This window comes from Littorina saxatilis, unplaced genomic scaffold, assembly GCF_037325665.1.
Source record: "Littorina saxatilis isolate snail1 unplaced genomic scaffold, US_GU_Lsax_2.0 scaffold_892, whole genome shotgun sequence".
In the NCBI taxonomy this organism is placed as follows: Eukaryota; Metazoa; Mollusca; class Gastropoda; order Littorinimorpha; family Littorinidae; genus Littorina; species Littorina saxatilis.
In genome coordinates, this window is record NW_027127074.1 from 20,510 (window position 1) to 40,288 (window position 19,779).

General features: G+C 46.0%; 1 protein-coding gene across 1 annotated transcript; it reads left to right on the forward strand.

Annotated features, from left to right (window-relative positions):
• Positions 1–377: 377 nt before the first annotated feature.
• LOC138955539 (filaggrin-2-like) lies at positions 378–15,858 on the forward strand (the record flags this gene model as incomplete). The annotated part of the gene is made up of 2 exons (XM_070327125.1): positions 378–4,307; positions 15,850–15,858. Coding segments are annotated over 2 exons (3,939 nt in total), but the record flags the coding sequence as incomplete, so codon positions are not given.
• Positions 15,859–19,779: the final 3,921 nt, after the last annotated feature.

Sequence of the window (19,779 nt, forward strand, 5' to 3'; positions counted from 1 at the left end):
GACAAAAGAGATAAGAGAGAGAGGGAGAGTACACTATACGTTTACAACTCAATTTCATATTCCATTAACAATCATGATAACTTCTTAATTTAATTTAAACTGATATTATCCAAATTAAATGGGGCATATTGCACTCAAATTCGCTTTGCCCCAAGTCAGTCAATTCCCGTTAAACCGCTGTTAAAAAGTACCAGCTGAAAATATCTAAGACAGAGAAAATACATCCAAACGTGACTGTATAATCTATCTGCATCTGCAATTACCATGAAAGGTTTTTATTCTCAGGTCGAACAGCCCGCAAGCTATCACAGTCTATCAGTAACGATGTACGCTCTCTTATCAATGTAAAAACACAGGAAACCCCCCGGCGTTCACAGCGTGTTAGTCTCAACACAGGCGGCAGGAGAGTCTCAACACAGGCGGGAGGAGAGTCTCAACACAGGCAGCAGGAGAGTCTCAACACAGGGGGCAGGAGAGTCTCAACACAGGCGGCAGGAGAGTCTCAACACAGGGGGCAGGAGAGTCTCAACACAGGCAGCAGGAGAGTCTCAACACAGGCGGCAGGAGAGTCTCAACACAGGGGGCAGGAGAGTCTCAACACAGGCAGCAGGAGAGTCTCAACACAGGCGGCAGGAGAGTCTCAACACAGGGGGCAGGAGAGTCTCAACACAGGGGGCAGGACAGTCTCAACACAGGGGGCAGGAGAGTCTCAACACAGGGGGCAGGACAGTCTCAACACAGGGGGCAGGAGAGTCTCAACACAGGCGGCAGGAGAGTCTCAACACAGGGGGCAGGACAGTCTCAACACAGGGGGCAGGAGAGTCTCAACACAGGGGGCAGGAAAGTCTCAACACAGGGGGCAGGAAAGTCTCAACACAGGGGACAGGAGAGTCTCAACACAGGGGGCAGGACAGTCTCAACACAGGGGGCAGGAGAGTCTCAACACAGGGGGCAGGACAGTCTCAACACAGGGGGCAGGAGAGTCTCAACACAGGGGGCAGGAGAGTCTCAACACAGGCGGCAGGAGAGTCTCAACACAGGGGGCAGGACAGTCTCAACACAGGGGGCAGGAGAGTCTCAACACAGGGGGCAGGAGAGTCTCAACACAGGGGGCAGGACAGTCTCAACACAGGGGGCAGGAGAGTCTCAACACAGGGGGCAGGACAGTCTCAACACAGGCGGCAGGAGAGTCTCAACACAGGGGGCAGGAGAGTCTCAACACAGGGGGCAGGAGAGTCTCAACACAGGCGGCAGGACAGTCTCAACACAGGGGGCAGGAGAATCTCAACACAGGGGGCAGGACAGTCTCAACACAGGGGGCAGGACAGTCTCAACACAGGGGGCAGGAGAGTCTCAACACAGGGGGCAGGACAGTCTCAACACAGGGGGCAGGAGAGTCTCAACACAGGGGGCAGGAGAGTCTCAACACAGGGGGCAGGACAGTCTCAACACAGGGGGCAGGAGAGTCTCAACACAGGGGGCAGGACAGTCTCAACACAGGCGGCAGGAGAGTCTCAACACAGGGGGCAGGAGAGTCTCAACACAGGGGGCAGGAGAGTCTCAACACAGGCGGCAGGACAGTCTCAACACAGGGGGCAGGAGAAGTCTCAACACAGGGGGCAGGAGAGTCTCAACACAGGGGGCAGGAGAGTCTCAACACAGGGGGCAGGAGAGTCTCAACACAGGGGGCAGGAGAGTCTCAACACAGGGGGCAGGAGAGTCTCAACACAGGGGGCAGGACAGTCTCAACACAGGGGGCAGGAGAGTCTCAACACAGGCGGCAGGACAGTCTCAACACAGGGGGCAGGAGAGTCTCAACACAGGGGGCAGGACAGTCTCAACACAGGGGGCAGGAGAGTCTCAACACAGGGGGCAGGAGAGTCTCAACACAGGGGGCAGGAGAGTCTCAACACAGGGGGCAGGAAAGTCTCAACACAGGGGGCAGGACAGTCTCAACACAGGGGGCAGGAGAGTCTCAACACAGGGGACAGGAGAGTCTCAACACAGGCGGCAGGAGAGTCTCAACACAGGGGGCAGGACAGTCTCAACACAGGGGGCAGGAGAGTCTCAACACAGGGGGCAGGACAGTCTCAACACAGGGGGCAGGAGAGTCTCAACACAGGCGGCAGGAGAGTCTCAACACAGGGGGCAGGAGAGTCTCAACACAGGGGGCAGGAAAGTCTCAACACAGGGGGCAGGAAAGTCTCAACACAGGGGGCAGGAGAGTCTCAACACAGGGGGCAGGAGAGTCTCAACACAGGGGGCAGGAGAGTCTCAACACAGGGGGCAGGAGAGTCTCAACACAGGGGGCAGGAGAGTCTCAACACAGGGGGCAGGACAGTCTCAACACAGGGGGCAGGACAGTCTCAACACAGGGGGCAGGAGAGTCTCAACACAGGGGGCAGGACAGTCTCAACACAGGGGGCAGGACAGTCTCAACACAGGGGGCAGGAAAGTCTCAACACAGGGGGCAGGAGAAGTCTCAACACAGGGGGCAGGAGAGTCTCAACACAGGGGGCAGGAGAGTCTCAACACAGGGGGCAGGAGAGTCTCAACACAGGCGGCAGGAGAGTCTCAACACAGGGGGCAGGAGAGTCTCAACACAGGGGGCAGGAGAGTCTCAACACAGGGGGCAGGAGAGTCTCAACACAGGGGGCAGGACAGTCTCAACACAGGGGGCAGGAGAGTCTCAACACAGGGGTCAGGACAGTCTCAACACAGGGGGCAGGACAGTCTCAACACAGGGGGCAGGACAGTCTCAACACAGGGGGCAGGAGAGTCTCAACACAGGGGGCAGGAGAGTCTCAACACAGGCGGCAGGAGAGTCTCAACACAGGCAGCAGGAGAGTCTCAACACAGGCAGCAGGAGAGTCTCAACACAGGCAGCAGGAGAGTCTCAACACAGGGGGCAGGAGAGTCTCAACACAGGGGGCAGGAGAGTCTCAACACAGGGGGCAGGAGAGTCTCAACACAGGGGGCAGGACAGTCTCAACACAGGGGGCAGGACAGTCTCAACACAGGGGGCAGGAGAGTCTCAACACAGGGGGCAGGAGAGTCTCAACACAGGGGGCAGGACAGTCTCAACACAGGGGGCAGGAGAGTCTCAACACAGGGGGCAGGAGAGTCTCAACACAGGGGGCAGGACAGTCTCAACACAGGGGGCAGGAAAGTCTCAACACAGGGGGCAGGAGAATCTCAACACAGGGGGCAGGAAAGTCTCAACACAGGCGGCAGGAGAGTCTCAACACAGGCGGCAGGAGAGTCTCAACACAGGCAGCAGGAGAGTCTCAACACAGGGGGCAGGAGAGTCTCAACACAGGCGGCAGGAGGAGAGTCTCAACACAGGGGGCAGGAGAGTCTCAACACAGGGGGCAGGACAGTCTCAACACAGGGGGCAGGAGAGTCTCAACACAGGGGGCAGGACAGTCTCAACACAGGGGGCAGGACAGTCTCAACACAGGGGGCAGGAGAGTCTCAACACAGGGGGCAGGAGAGTCTCAACACAGGGGGCAGGAGAGTCTCAACACAGGGGGCAGGAGAGTCTCAACACAGGGGGCAGGACAGTCTCAACACAGGGGGCAGGAGAGTCTCAACACAGGCGGCAGGAGAGTCTCAACACAGGGGGCAGGACAGTCTCAACACAGGGGGCAGGAGAGTCTCAACACAGGGGGCAGGACAGTCTCAACACAGGGGGCAGGACAGTCTCAACACAGGGGGCAGGAGAGTCTCAACACAGGCAGCAGGACAGTCTCAACACAGGCGGCAGGAGAGTCTCAACACAGGGGGCAGGACAGTCTCAACACAGGGGGCAGGAGAGTCTCAACACAGGGGGCAGGAGAGTCTCAACACAGGGGGCAGGAGAGTCTCAACACAGGGGGCAGGAGAGTCTCAACACAGGGGGCAGGAGAGTCTCAACACAGGGGGTAGGAGAGTCTCAACACAGGGGGCAGGACAGTCTCAACACAGGGGGCAGGAGAGTCTCAACACAGGCGGCAGTAGAGTCTCAACACAGGGGGCAGGAGAGTCTCAACACAGGGGGCAGGAGAGTCTCAACACAGGGGGCAGGAGAGTCTCAACACAGGGGGCAGGAGAGTCTCAACACAGGGGGTAGGAGAGTCTCAACACAGGGGGCAGGACAGTCTCAACACAGGGGGCAGGAGAGTCTCAACACAGGGGGCAGGAGAGTCTCAACACAGGGGGCAGGAAAGTCTCAACACAGGGGGCAGAAGAGTCTCAACACAGGCGGCAGGAGAGTCTCAACACAGGCGGCAGGAGAGTCTCAAGCTAGATTTAAAAAGGATACAAATGTACGACCCAAACCTTGCCGTAGAAACAGATTTCATTCAAGCAAACAAAGCCAATCAAAATAGAGACAGAAAAGAAAAGACTCAAAGTTCACCAAAAACGAGAAGGAAAAATAGGAAAGAAGAGAGAAGAGAAGAGAGAAGAAACAGAACAGAAAAACAAGAAGAAAACAACAACCTTTCCCTCTCAAACACGCACGCCCACTCGACAGCTTTCAGAAAAAGACACCATAAAACGTGCAGAAGGGTTGAAGATTTTTACAATTTGATTTCGGACGGCCCCAAGCCTTGAAAATCAACATATTATGCATTCCATGCATACCCAGGATATTGTGCAACCATTGGCACCCAACATTGCACCAGACTCAACCCACCAACCGTTCACAACATCTCTCATTCTCACATGAAAACAATCCCCCGCACTTTGATCCTCAACTCTCGGTCAGGGTTCGAGCGGTTGTCGTTCTGAAAGGTCACACATTCAACCACTCGATGACTCTATTTTGCTGTTCCGTTTTTGCACTATAGAGAAACTACAAAGTGTCAAAGTGATAAGCAATGTATTGAATACTCGTCACACTTCTTTTGCAGAGTCCGATAGTCGAGTCTTTTCCTGCCCTTTTTGTTTTGTAGAAGAAACACTTTCGAGATACGCTCACTTCAATTGTCGATAACCATGCGAAGACCCCCCCCCCCCCCCCCCCCCCCCGCAACCTCCCTGTCCCTCTACACATATATACAGTGCAAAGTAATATATTCATTGTAGTTTTGTACATTCGTTGCACTTGCTTACACAGAGCAATAGTCGAGTCTTTTCCTGTCCTTTTATGAAAAGCCACTTTCGATATATGCATAAACGATGACTGAAACTGTCGATGTGTGGTATTATGTGCGTAGGCGGTTTATTGTCAACACACGCCCAAGTGACTTCGCTGGAGTATCACTCACTATACGCTTGTGTTTTGATGACGATGATTCATCTCGTTTGAAATAAATTGTAGTGATACACGGGTCATGGTAGAGCTCTGCAACTTGATTCACGTTTCCTTTCAAGCATGCACGCTCGCAAACACCAAGACACACAGTATGCACATTCCTTTGACATTTTTCAAACAAGCAGATGTACCGCAACGTGGTCGTTTTCATAATTCGACTGTCACAGAAATGTGAACAGCTCTTCGTCACAACAGCTCTTCGTTACAGTTTTAACGGGCAAATATCTTCAAATACCGCATCCCCCTTATTCGTTCCTGTAGAAAATATACTCAGACTTAGAGCATTCAAACAATTAAATCCGAACAGAAAAACACACACACACACACACACACACACACACACACACAAACACACACACACACACACACACACACACACACACACACAAACACACACACACACACACAGAAAGGCACAGAGCAACAGACACATATCACGATATCAGCGAAAACGACGAGATGGTTCAGATCAAGAAGTCGATGATCATTTGATTTCAATACTAAAGAACAGATTTCAACACACCGGGTATTATTATAAATTTAAGTCCGCGAGAAAGTCTTATGTAATGAGTATTTCATGTGGGAATCATTCGCGCTCCCATGACGTGATTCTAAGCATAATCTGATCACAGTAGTATTGAGTAATGCAGCAACGATTGTCAGATTGTCATCATTATCATAACAGACTATGCTAAAGAGAGAGAGAGAGAGAGAGAGAGAGAGAGAGAGAGAGAGAGAGAGAGAGAGAGAGAGAGAGAAAGAGAGAGAGAGAGAGAGACGGAGAGAGAGGGAGGGAGGGAGAGAGAGACGGAGAAACTGAAATTGAACTTTATTACCAAAGCCTAATCTTACAACCTGTCCCTTAAACAAACACTTATACAGAGAGAGAGAGAGAGAGAGAGAGAGAGAGAGAGAGAGAGAGAGAGAGAGAGAGAGAGAGAGAGAGAGAGAGAGAGAGAGAGAGAGGGAAGAGAGAGACAGAGAGAAACAGAGACAGAGAGAGAGGGAGAGACAGAGCTAGAGAGGGAGAGACAGAGAGAGAGGGAGAGACAGAGAGAGAGGGAGAGACAGAGAGAGAGGGAGAGACAGAGACAGAGAGAGAGACAGAGAGAGAGGGAGAGACAGAGAGACAGATCGAGACAGAGACAGAGGGAGAAAGACAGATAGAGCGCGCGCCCAGACGTACACGAACAGCGTGTCAAGACAATGGCTGCAGTGACAGACCGACACGGCCATCAGCGGCATCCTGTTACACGGTCAAGGATTTGAGTCCTGTAAGAAATTAGTGTTTTAGTAACACCAACATCATCTGTCTGAACTACTTAAATAAAACATGATTACAAGCATGCGAATTAGCACCACAGCCACCATAGTACGAGAAGCTAGCGCAGGCTGTTAGCTAAGTAATAAGACAAATCATCACGACACACGCCCACACAGACCAGAAAACCTCCCAATGAGAAAACAAGAAAAACAGGAAAAAACAATCAGCAAACAAAGATAAAAGAAAAGAAAAACAGACATAAAGTAAGAGAGAGAGAAAATGGAAGCAATAGACCAACAAACAAGTCGCGTAAGGCGAAAATACAACATTTAGTCAAGCTGTGGAACTCACAGAATGAAACTGAACGCACTGCATTTTGTCACAATGACCGTAGTCCGCCGCTCGTGCAAAAGGCAGTGAAATTGACGTGCATGTTTAGCGCGGTAGTGGTTGCGCTGAGCTGCATAGCACGCTTTTCTGTACCTCTCTTCGTTTTAACTTTCTGAGCGTGTTTTTAATCAAAAACATATATCTATTTGTTTTTGGAATCAGGAATCGACAAGGAATAAGGTGAAATTGTTTTTAAATCGATTTCGAAAATTTAATTTTAATCATAATTTTTATATTTTTAATTTTCAGAGCTTGTTTTTAATCCGAATAAAACATATTTATATGTTTTTGGAAATCAGAAAATGATGAAGAATAAGATGAACGTAATTTTAGATCGTTTTATAAAAAAATAATTTTAATTACAATTTTCAGATTTGACCAAAGTCATTAATTAATTTTTAAGCCTCCAAGCTGAAATGCAATACCAAAGTCCGGGCTTCGCCGAAGATTGCTTGGCCAAAATTTCAATCAATTTTATTGAAAAACAAGAAGAGCAAACGCTCGATCGAGTCACTTTCGCAGTTCTGAATATTATATGAGGCATCAGATGGACAGGAAGAAATTGCTATTCACAACACAATGAGTCACGTTCACATAAAATTTGAGCCCGGTCACTTTTATAGTTTCCGAGAAAAGCCCAACGTTAAGTTGTGTGTTGCCGAACAGAAACGGCTAGTTATCTCCCTTGTTTTTCTGATAACGTTCGTAAAAGGCTACAGATGTAAATACTTTGATGTAAAGAATAATCCTACAAAGTTTCAATCACATCCGATGAACTTTGTCAAAGATATAAAATGTCTAATTTTTCCTTTGACGCTGACCTGTGACCTTGAAAAAGGTCAAAGGTCAACGAAACCATCGTTAAAGTGTAGAGGTCATTGGAGGTCACGACTAAACAAAATATGAGCCCGATCGCTTTGATAGTTTCCGAGAAAAGTCCAACGTTAAGGTGGTGTCTACGGACGGCCGGACGGCCGGCCGGCCGGCCGGACAGACTAACACTGACCGATTACATAGAGTCACATTTTCTCAAGTGACTCAATGAGGGCGTGACGGTGCCGCCTCAACTTTCACGAAAAGCCGGATATGACGTCATCAAAGACATTTATCCAAAAAATGAAAAAACAGTCTGGGGATATCATACCCAGGAACTTTCATGTAAAATTTCATAAAGATCGGTCAAGTAGTTTACTCTGAATCGCTATACACACACACACACACAGACACCACGACCCTCGTCTCGATTCCCCCTCAATGTTAAAACATTCAGTCAAAACTTGACTAAATGTAAAAAGAAATACAGAAGAAAGAAAAGAAGACTAGACATACACAAACCAGACGTACACAAACAGCGATCAGTGGCGGTGCATCCTGCTGACGGTCAAGGATTTGACCCCGGTGTCTCAAGGGGTTTGAGAGCAGCGGTGACAGACCGAGTGTCCCCAACACACACACACACACACACACACACACACACACACACACACACACACACACACACACACACACACACACACATATGTATATACACACACATAGCTATGTGAGGGCAACGGTGATGGACTAAGTGTCCCGGACACACACACACACACACACACACACACACACACACACACACACACACACACACACACACACACACACACTGCACATAACACGCACCGCCCACGCCTGACACCGTAGTATGTATGGTGCACCATCTGTACCACAAGTTGCATGTCAACACGGCGCTTGTGGTTGACCGGGCTCGACAGTAAGCGGCAGTATGGTGCACCACTTGTGTCACCACTACCTGTCAACACGTCCTATCACACTGCAAACTGTGCGCGTCCTTACGCCGATGTGTTTGTGCAACACTCTGCAAACACTTGACTTAAAGAGGCTTGGGCAGTGTTTTGTTTTTTTCTTTTCTTTTTTGATTTATTTGTCTTCTTCTTTTCTGCCGTCCTGCCTTTCCTCCCTCCACTCTTTTTCCGTTTCCGTCTTTTTTCACCTGTTTGATTTGCTTTCATTTGTGTATGTGTGTGTGTGTGTGTGTGTGTGTGTGTGTGTGTGTGTGTGTGTGTGTGTGTGTGTGTGTGTGTGTGTGTGTGTTTGTTTTTGGCTTTTTTTTGTCAGTGAGTCTACTCTTGGACTTGCGTCCTCTGTTCATCGTGAGTACAGAGATAAAAGCCCCTTTTTAGACGAAGAGAAATTACATTTGAATAATCACTTTTTAACGAGCGAATTCGTGTTTGCTGCATTTTGCAATATATCACTTATGATCTTGACCACTTGCCATAAGTAGAAACCACACTTGGAAACGACCCTCGTTCTCCTTTTTTTTCCCCGAACAAAATGGAGAAGCATCCAGTTGTTGAAGCATACATCCTTAGCAAACCTACACGATTTCTTTTTCGTGTACGTACACTTGGCTTATACACTAATAAAACTTTGAACATTCGGTTCGATCTGGGAGACCAAAAAACAACAACTACAAAAATAGTTTAAAGGACAATCAGAAAACTTTCGATTGTATGCGATAGGCCAACACCTTCCAATTTTCTCGATGTTCAACCGTTGTTTATATCGCACGAGATGACTGACGTGCCCTCTTAATCACATTGTTTGTTTTCCGTTTGTTCGTGCAAGTGGGTTGAATAGCGCTTACAACACAAAACAACACACTAAATGAAATCACGCAACATCTGTTGCACACAGTTGCGCTCACACATGCGTGCATCGCCATTTCGTTCATTGCGTTGACACGCTCTTTTGACGACAACAGCTCCCTCTCTTTGTTGTTCACATTTGTCGTGTCATTCGTGAATTATTCATACAGAGTGAATTCCATTGTTCGTAGATAGATATTTCTAGTGTTCATACATATATATTTCTTTTGTACATGATTTTTTTTTATGAGCATTTTCTCATATATCGTTATTTGCATGATGGAACACACACACACACACACACACACACACACACACACACACACGGGCAAAAGAAACACAATTTTGTTAAGTGACACCTACCTGGTCCAGAATGAGTAGAATCCAAACGTCAATAATCTGCGAGTGGGAAATCCAGGCGAAGTCCACAGATAAGATCAGTGAAGCTTTGACAATGTCATAACACTCCCAGACCACATCCACAAAACAACGTCGTGCAGTGTCAGACCACTATGACGTAGGTACAATGCACACAAGATTCACCATTTCCACAGGCACCAGCACAATGTCTGATGCTGAAAGTCTGTTATTTCAACTGCAACTTTAAATTCACGAATTGTTCTTTTTCTGGTACTCGATGCGTACAGACGCCCTTTAGAGTTTTATCTTTTTACAATCTCGGTGAACTGAAACACACCAACCTGTCTCGGTCAATCAAAACAGCTCTCCCACCAGCAGACGACAAAAAGAGCCATCCTTCAAACAACAACAACAACGAGATCATATAAGTTGTTGTCGCCGCGAAGAAGCAAGAATGAGCGACGAAGTTACTATGAACAGCACTGATGACGTTAGCTGCATCGCTTGTTTAATGATCAACTAGGCGGGAGGTTATACATGTTGGATTATTGGTGATGACCGACAGTACAGAAGGCAGGTCAACAGTAGTACACAGTATGCGGGGCGTATTGTTCTGTGTGTTAGTGACACACGATGCCGGCAAACCACAACTACAACCACTCGCTGCACAATCACTGTGACCGAGACCTGCATTCCATTTCCTCTCCACCTTCCTACACAGAACATTCTTCGCATGTCGCATGGGGCTGAATTAGTCACCCTCAGTCAAACTTTTATCGCGACGTCAGCATGCGGAGAGGTGCAACCACACTTCAAACACGAGAGTGGGAAAGTCCACGAGCGGTGCAGCTGCACTTGGACTTACGAGCAATACAGATTTGATGTACCGAGAAGAATTAAGTAATGAGCAATTTTGCATTCACTGTATGTAACTTGTAAATTTCAAATCGGCCAGGCTGCCATGCTGCGAGTGTGGGGAAAATCCGGTAATCACATTACAAAAGAAGAATGTAGGCATCTGTGCCCGCATCGGTGAATTTTTTTCCCAGCCGGAGATGGAATCGTAGGGAAAACCCAGGGCCACTTGTTTTTGAGAAAATAGGCGAAAGAAACACTCAGGGAATGGTGCTCGCATCCATCGTTGCTCAGTAAACAGAGAGACAAACAAAACTACGTCGTGTAATCTGAAAGAACCCAAGTCTTCGTCCGTACAACCCAGAGAGCAGACACCGAAGGGCAAACCTTGACCCTGAACATAGGACCCTATTCCTTTATTGATTGGCTGATTCTTTTCATATTTTTTTTTAAAGGAGACCTGTGTGGTGCATGACCTCATTTACATTCTGTGCACTGAAATCTTTCAATTATTCAAAAGCTGAAAAAAAGTCAAAAAGTACGTGTGACCTTGGAAATCAAATTGTTCACATAATAAAACTGCGTGATGGCGACAAACCACCATACCAGTGCCACGTGATTGAATTGAATGTCAAAACTCGTTCGGGATTGTTGACAGATTTACGAAAACATACTCAGGGCATGCATGTGATCAGAAACCCCCAACGTTCAATGACCTTGACCTTATCAATAGACGTGCTTAAGGATTGTGAGGAAAAACATTTCTACACAGAAATTCTGATCACAGGTTCAAGAGCAAATCAAAGTATACAATAAAGGACATGTGAACTTGACACTTAGGCGCAAGTTTCAACGGTTCAGTCTTGATACAGGAAAACGACATTTTCCGCCCATTTCAAACGTTCATACCTTCGTAACATTACACCCACAGAAGAAGTCCACAATTGTGTTCCTAAGCCTGTAGTATTGATACTATGTTTAAACGTCTTAAGAAGACTTCCCGCCTTAAATTTGGAGAATAATTAAAACCTGGCATTGGCAAATGATCTGTCAATAACTGGAGTAATTGTTTTACGGCCATAATACAAACTTCAAAGACATCGCGAAACGATAACTGAAACGAAATTCGAGGTACTAAAACAGAAAAACAAGACTGCGCTTCATCATTTCTCTATCCTATTGATGACGCCAATTTTTAGGGCAGCTGCCATCTCCACAGAATCTTGAGTGGCCTCAAAATTATCGACGACACTCCAACGGACATTGAAGACAATTTGCACACAACGATGTTACTACATAAGAAGAAGCCTAGTTTTGCATGAGTCTTCGACAAAAAAACTTAAAGTGACAAACAGGAAGGTCAAGAAATTGTAAGCTTTTGGGTCTCGCGAAATTGTTTTTCCTGTTGTTTGAGTATTGATTTCATTTAATGATTCATGCTTGGATCTTAGACTTGCGCCGCTATGGAAAAAAGAAACAAACAATCTTCCAGGAAAAATCTTATTTCACTATTAAGTGAATGCATGCACACAAACATCTTTGAAATACGTACCTTTCTAGAAACGGAGTTCTTTTAAATCCAACGGATCAACCAGAACACGAATCTAATATATAAACAACTTTGAGAAATTTCACAAGAGATCCATACGCAATAGACACTTTCGTTGCTGACGTGTTTTTACTCTGGTCAACAAAAAGTAACAAAGAACGGAAAATGCAGCTACCTTCTGGATCAAGTACACTTTTCTGTTGTCAGTTCTAGCTCAGCTACTAGCAATTACAACGCAACACAGACCTTCCGTCACCTACGCAGTTTACCACAGCTTCCGAGAAGCGTCCAGCACCAAAAGGATTCCCTCGTTCTGATTGGTTGAGGACTTACAATAAGTCAAATAGTCGATAGTCAATTATTCGCTTGCGCACGGTTTAAATTCTACAATTCTTAAAACACAAACTCATTCAAATTTAAACAAGAAAAAAAAATGATACCGTCGTACTCAGCTCTTTTGCCATATATATGGGCAGCAGAAAATTCTGTCACAGAGAATCTAGAGAGGCAAATTTGCGCCTATTTTCACTTCGTGTGAAAACATAACGTCATCACATCTCAAACAATTACCACAAATTCTTACACGTGTGATAAACTCTGGGAACCGACCTCCACGAGTGAACTGTTCCCAAAAACATTACCAGGTCATCCCAGGGTCTCCCGACTTCGTGACTGTTATGTCGGACAACATACCAAGACAGGTGGTTGACTTGGGCCCGTCAAGGCTTCAAGACACAGCGCAACAGAGGCGTGACGACAGGTAGCAAGACAGGTGTACATCAACTCGCACCTGTAGGTATGCCATCACCTGTTATTGCAATGAGTGGAGGACGCGTTAGACAGGTAACCTTGCAAAACAAACGTGCACCAAAACCTTACGCTTCTTTCACTGGTCGCGCAGGTAAGCCATCGCTTGCTGACATTGATGTACACGCTGGGCAGACAACCATGCACACGAAAAATGCACCAAAATCAGAAGCTTTTTTTCAAGTCGCACTCGTAAGCCACCCCTTGTCATTGATGAACGTGCTGGTCAGAACCTTGAAAACCAAAGGTGTACCAAAACCAGACCCTTCTTTCAGGTCGCACTCACAAGCCACCAACTGTTTTCGTTCACGTACGCGCCAGTCAGGCAACCTTGAAAACCTAAGACTTACCACGTCAGGTGCATATTTCAATCTGCACTAAGCCACAATCTGCTATGACACTGCGAGTAGGACTCGTTGGTCAGACAACCTTGCACATGAAAGGTGCTCCAATATGATGGAGGCGAGTCTTTCAAGTCACACAGGTAAGTGCATGACCACCTGCTATGACATTCCCCTGGACGCAGACCTAGAGTGCACCACAATGCGGTGAAGCGAAAAGACGTCTGTCTAGTCAGGACATCCCAAAGACAACTGCTGCAACTGCCAGGCATGTGCGGGACAGTGGGCTGACGTAATGGCCACTGGATGACAAACTGAACTACCTGCCTACCTGCCAGGAATCTATGACCAAAACAAGCAATGAACACCTCGCTTCTCGTAACTGCCACATACGAGGACGGCGGGGTGGGGGCTACCAGAGGAATGAAGATCGTGTGAGAAATCAAACGATGATAAAGTCATCCCGAGACGATTCCAGAAACCCCGACTGAGGAAATGTAGGGCAGGAGGGTGCAAGTAGGTTCTGTGTGTGTGTGTGTGTGTGTGTGTGTGTGTGTGTGTGTGTGTGTGTGTGTGTGTGACTGTGTGTGTGATTGTGCTCACATACGCACGCACAAAGACAAACCACTGTTACTCGCTCAGTCAGACTCACACACTTTTTCCTTCAACGAAAAAAACAGGCAAAGGGGGACTCCGTCGGAATGCGCGATGACTCGTCGGCCAAGAGTTATTCAACGCTCACACACCGGTTGCACAGACACACAGCGTAAGTCAGCACGTGCGGCACGTGCCTTTGAAAAGAGGCGGTGGTGATCCCATTCAACAACGCTGTGGGGGTCAGGGAGAGGGGAGCAACGTTCTGGCAGCGATCCCCCCAGCCAGTCAGTCAGTCAGGCCTGCTTCTGTGCCTCCTGCCAAGGGGGGAAATCTGAATGGTTTGCCTCTGACTCACACACACCTTCTGCGGCCAGGAATAGCTACGACCTTCTTTTCCCCGACACTGAGTAACCCCCCCCCCCCCCCCCCCAAGTTGATCGTTTTATTTCATTTTCTACTCTCAGTTCTAGTACGCACGTGCTCAACAACTTGATGACAGATGAACACACACACGGACACACATTTGACAGAATACGAACCTCTCTCTTTAAAAACGGTCAAAAACTTTTTGTATGCAGATGCTTATAATTATTAGTAATCGATCAATCAATCAATAAACAATCACTCACTCAAATAACCGAATAATCCCCTTTTGTTTTCTCTCAGTGTTTCGTGACTCGAGTCAACGCCCGGTGTTTCATTGTCTGAGTGCTTGTCTGGACAGTCCACTTTGCTGGTCAGTAGCAATGACATGGAACCACAGTTTTGGTCGATGACCATACACGTCCAGGTTGATGGCTATGGCTACATCTCTCTCTCGCTCTCTCTTATTATCATTAGATTAGTCCCTCCCATGGGCGAGGGCTGGATGTAAAAAAACCCACATGTTTGCGTATTCCATTAACCTCGTTAATAAAGAATCTCTCTCTCTCTCTCTCTCTCTCTCTCTCTCTCTCTCTCTCTCTCTCTCTCTCTCTCTCTCTCTCTCTCTCTCTCTCTCTCTCTCTCTCTCTCTCTCTCTCTCTCTCTCTCTCTCTCTCTCTCTCTCTCTCTCTCTCTCTCTCTCTCTCTCTCATCCCAAATCCTCAGACAGGTGTCAAGAGCAAGGAATCCCCAACCTCCACCACCCCACCCGCCTTCCGAGGCGGGGAAGCTGTTCATGTCTCTGGCATGCGGAGGCAACATTTTGCATCATCCGTCGCCAATGTTAGCACGGGGGCTGCCAAGGTTGCTCGCGCCGCCGTCGTTGTAGCTGCATCATCATCACGTTCGGCTCCCACAACACTTCAAACACCATGCCCATCTGTTGTGGTGAAGTGGTTGGGACCCTTTGCCTTTTCTGGTCCACCCTGAGCGTCTTATGATTTCAGTCTCATGAGACAACTAAGTCCAGTGTTCAATTACAAAAACTAAGTCCAATGTTTCATGAAACGACTAAGTCAAACCTTTTCATGTGACAACTAAGTCAAATGTTTTATGAGACAACGAAGTGAAACGTTTCAAGGGACAACTAGGGCCAATGTTTCATTGGACAACTAATTGAAACGTTTCACGATGAGAAAACTAAGTCAAATGTTTCATGAGACAACCAAGCCAAATGTTTCACGAGCCAACGAAGGCAAACCACCTCCGTGCAGGACCTAACAAAGATCCACTTTTGCTTGTTCAGCATATGTATTACTAAATTATGTTCACCCAAATATTTACCTTCAAACTTACATGTGTAATGTGTTCAGGTTCACTGAGTAAAACAATAGCCAACGACGCAGTCAAAAATGACTGTCCAAAAACGCATACATTCTGAATGAAGGATATTGAAGCATGCTGACATTTGCTTCCGAGACCTTTGGTGTCCACTTAACTGTTTTATTTTCACCAAGTATTTCAAATTGCGTTTGCTTTTTATATGTGCTTTTTGTTTTCTTAATTAACTTTGTCTTTATACAAATCTGTGTGATAATCCCAAAATCGAAGAGCTTTACTCTAGCCATCATCTGAGCGTGACCTAATAATTATGTCCATGTATTGAAGGGGATCTGGAAGGGGGGGATAACTTAACACTTTTACTTGATGTTTCTTCCGCACTTATTAATATTAATCCTATTACTCGTGTGGCTATGATCGTAGCTGCCAACAGGATTGTTTTGCTAGAGGTGTAGGAGGCCCTAAAACGGAAAGAGAGAGGAGCAAACCACAACAACCACTTGCACCACGACAGAGGGCAGAATGGCGGAGGCACTCTCACCAGCGTAGAATGCCGGCATACTTGGGTCTGGGCCCGTGCCAGGCATCACCACAATGGAATGCCACAAAACACAGGTAAACCCCCATTCCCTCAGTGGTTCTATCTCACCCCTCTCCTTCCAAAACTTGCAATCACTTCATCATAAACATTCACCCCCCCCCCCCCCCCCCCCCTGCACACATTACATCACAAACATTCATCTCCCCTTCTGCTGCGCATATGACGTCATGACATCTTTTTTCTCACTCTCCGCGTATTTCCATATGCCCTGGCTGTAAACAAAGAATTGTGGAATGTTCCTTCCCCCCCTCTCTCGTTTTTTTTTAAATCTGCGATTTCCCACACACCCCTGTAGAATGAGAGTGTTCTTACCTGCGATGATGTAACCGTTCGTGACTCACCGTTTACGCTAGAGTGAAGTGGTACAAAAGTGCAGGCTGCTCCAGAATGTAAACAAATGATGTGTGAAATGTACGCGCACGTGTAGAAGTTATGCTGACTAATGACAAAAACAGCTGTAAACCGCACGAAAGTGGGGCACTGCTCAAGGACGCCGACATGAATTCTGGAATCTGATTTCCTTTGGCAGCTTTCCATCACTTTCAGGAATGTATAGAATAAGGGAGAAAACAGCGGCATAGGTATCCGGGTAGTTCAATGGTCTTCATTCGTTTTTTATTCTGTCTATGGATCTGAAACTTCACCGGGTGTACAAGGTTGTCCAAGGATACTCTCATGTGCCAAGTTACTTAGGAAACATTCTTTGTGTCCATCTAATTTCAATGTTCACACCATATACATAACATAAGAAAAGCTTTCTTTGAAATACATTTCAACACCAAGACAAAAACGTTTCAGCCAAAAGTACGAGTGTTCGTCATGGAAAAGCGTCAGTGTTTTGTTAAAATAAGGGTAACCATGAATGCACACAGATTTACATACAATGGCCCAGTTGTGCTGGAGTTAAATGGCAGTATGATATAACTTTTAATCTGACTCTTTGCATCTGCTACAATGTCTGTCAATGAAACTTTCGTCAATCTCTCGTCCATGTTTTAATTATTTGAACTTTACTTTGGGTTAAGGATAGTAATGGTCATCTGAGCAAAATCAGTATCAGGAACTAGTTTGTTTTCCTTGTTTATGCTAACAACAAAATTCTTTTGAAATGAGTTGACAAATGAGGAACAAGTATCACATACAGTATAACTGTTCACCATCCCAAAAACACCCGGACACAACGACAATGTTATCTTCATGCAATGTCTCTGCTTCAGGCTTCTCTATGGAGAAACATGCTGTTTCAAACTTCCAAAGTTTCTTCATTGAAGGGCAAGAACAACCATTGATACTTAGTTAAGACAGCAGCCCTTTGGAACACGATCAATCCAAAGAGATGCTATCTGTTTGTTTGCTGCTACAAAACTTCCTCTCATTCAGTGTCTCTGTCGCCGCGCCGATTGCCCAAAGATCGGTCGATCTCGGCGGATAGAGAACAACTGCCGACCCAAGAGAGACAACTCTTGCCGAAGTTTCATTGTCACACGTTACAAATCAAATACTAGGTTGCTCCCCTTTCACATATTTGTCCGACACGGCTTATTGTCAACACGTCACTCAGCTACGTGCACCCTCGCCCCGCCCCCAAGTGAAAAAATATATTCCTCAGTCACAGAAGACTGCACCCAGGCCATAAAAGTTCATGTTCTCTATCCAATCCAAGAAGTATTATCCATTGTTCATGGTAGTCCCATATCAAATACACTACATTTGCTCAGATAAAGATCAGGACATTTGTCTTTTTCATTGGACAAGACAGTTGTGCATGCCTAAAGAAAAACACCTCACCAAAACAAAAACAAACAACAATGAATAACAACAACAACAACAATGTATGTTATACCTAAACTTATTCTAGTGACTAAAATGGCCTGACCCTTTAAAGCTTTATTAGTTTGTACAATGTTTGATGAACTTGACACAACCAGTTTGTGCTATTAAAAATAAACTATGCAAGAATTAATCAAAGAGTGCAGACATTCCACTAAGATGTGTAGGTGATGTGGGGGAGAGGTTGTCACATCATACAAACAGTAAAAAAATGTTATTTTAAAAGTACAATTGTGAACTACAGTACAAGGACACAAACACACTCACTCACAGTAACACAGCTTGTGGTCGAATTATCCTATTGTCATCATAGGACTTTGTAAACACCCATTGCTGAAAAGCGACAGTCTGAACAAATTACAGCAGATTTGAACTAAATGCCAAGCTAAAGAGAGCACCACAATTAATGAATGAAGCAAATAAGTGATTCCATCCAGAAGAGAAGCTGAAACATCCCGGCAGAGCAACTGCTCTTGCACACAATCTGTTGTACCTTTTATCATCAGTACATGCATAAAAGATATCAAACCACAGTTTGCAAAAGTCATGAAAGATATCCTTACCTGAGTTTTGAAGAGCTGCCATTGGTTTGTGAGGTACTGCAGTGGAAAGCACAGTTTGTTGGTCAGGGGAGGCAACCACCATAAATCCAGTGGAGACAGGAGTAATATCCCTTGCCCTGCTGGTGCCACTTCCACCAGCTGTCCCATTCCGTGTATGCTGCCTTCCAGCCCCTCCCGACATTGTGCATCTGAATGTCAGGTTCAAAAGATACAGTCAGTCGTCTAAGAAAGGTGTTCTTCTACCACATCAGCTGTTCTGATAGTTAAATTAGGAGAAAAACAACAAAGAAGCAACAACAACAAAGAAGCAACAACAACAGAGAAGCAACAACAACAAAAATAACAATGACAACAACAACGATAACAACCTCAGCGGTCAAGTTTTGCTGGCAAAATGTGAAAAAAATAAAAAAAATAAAAAAAATAAAATCATAAAATTACCTGTGCCATGAGGTTGGTGTAAGGAAAGTGACGCATTTTGTTTTAATGAAGTATCAAACTTTTGCTTGGAAATTAAAGACTGCTGTCTAATATTCGCATAGGCTCGGGTTATCAAAAACTAATTAACTAGAACATAAGTAAAAGGTATGCATACACATGTCAGAGAAGAGCAACTTTCCTTGTAAAGTCTTCAAAATCAAGTTTTGTCATATATATTTAATTATTTTTTTCATGAACGCAGTGTAGTTCCCTGCCAGTGACACAGAAGACAATGGAGCAGTTGAACCTAGATTCAAAATATTGGTCAAAATATGCTCCCCTCAAAAACAGTACAAGTGTCAAAAGACATCCCATGTATCAAACCTTCGGACATTAGACCCGCCTGAGGTCAGAACAATGTGTCAGATGAGATAAGTGACCAAAGACTGAGGCCTGGGAACAACACTGTGAAGGGTAAAAAGGTTTGGAAGGAAAAGTAAGGTGGGTCAATGAATCCGAAATATTGAAATCTCTTCCATATTCTTCGA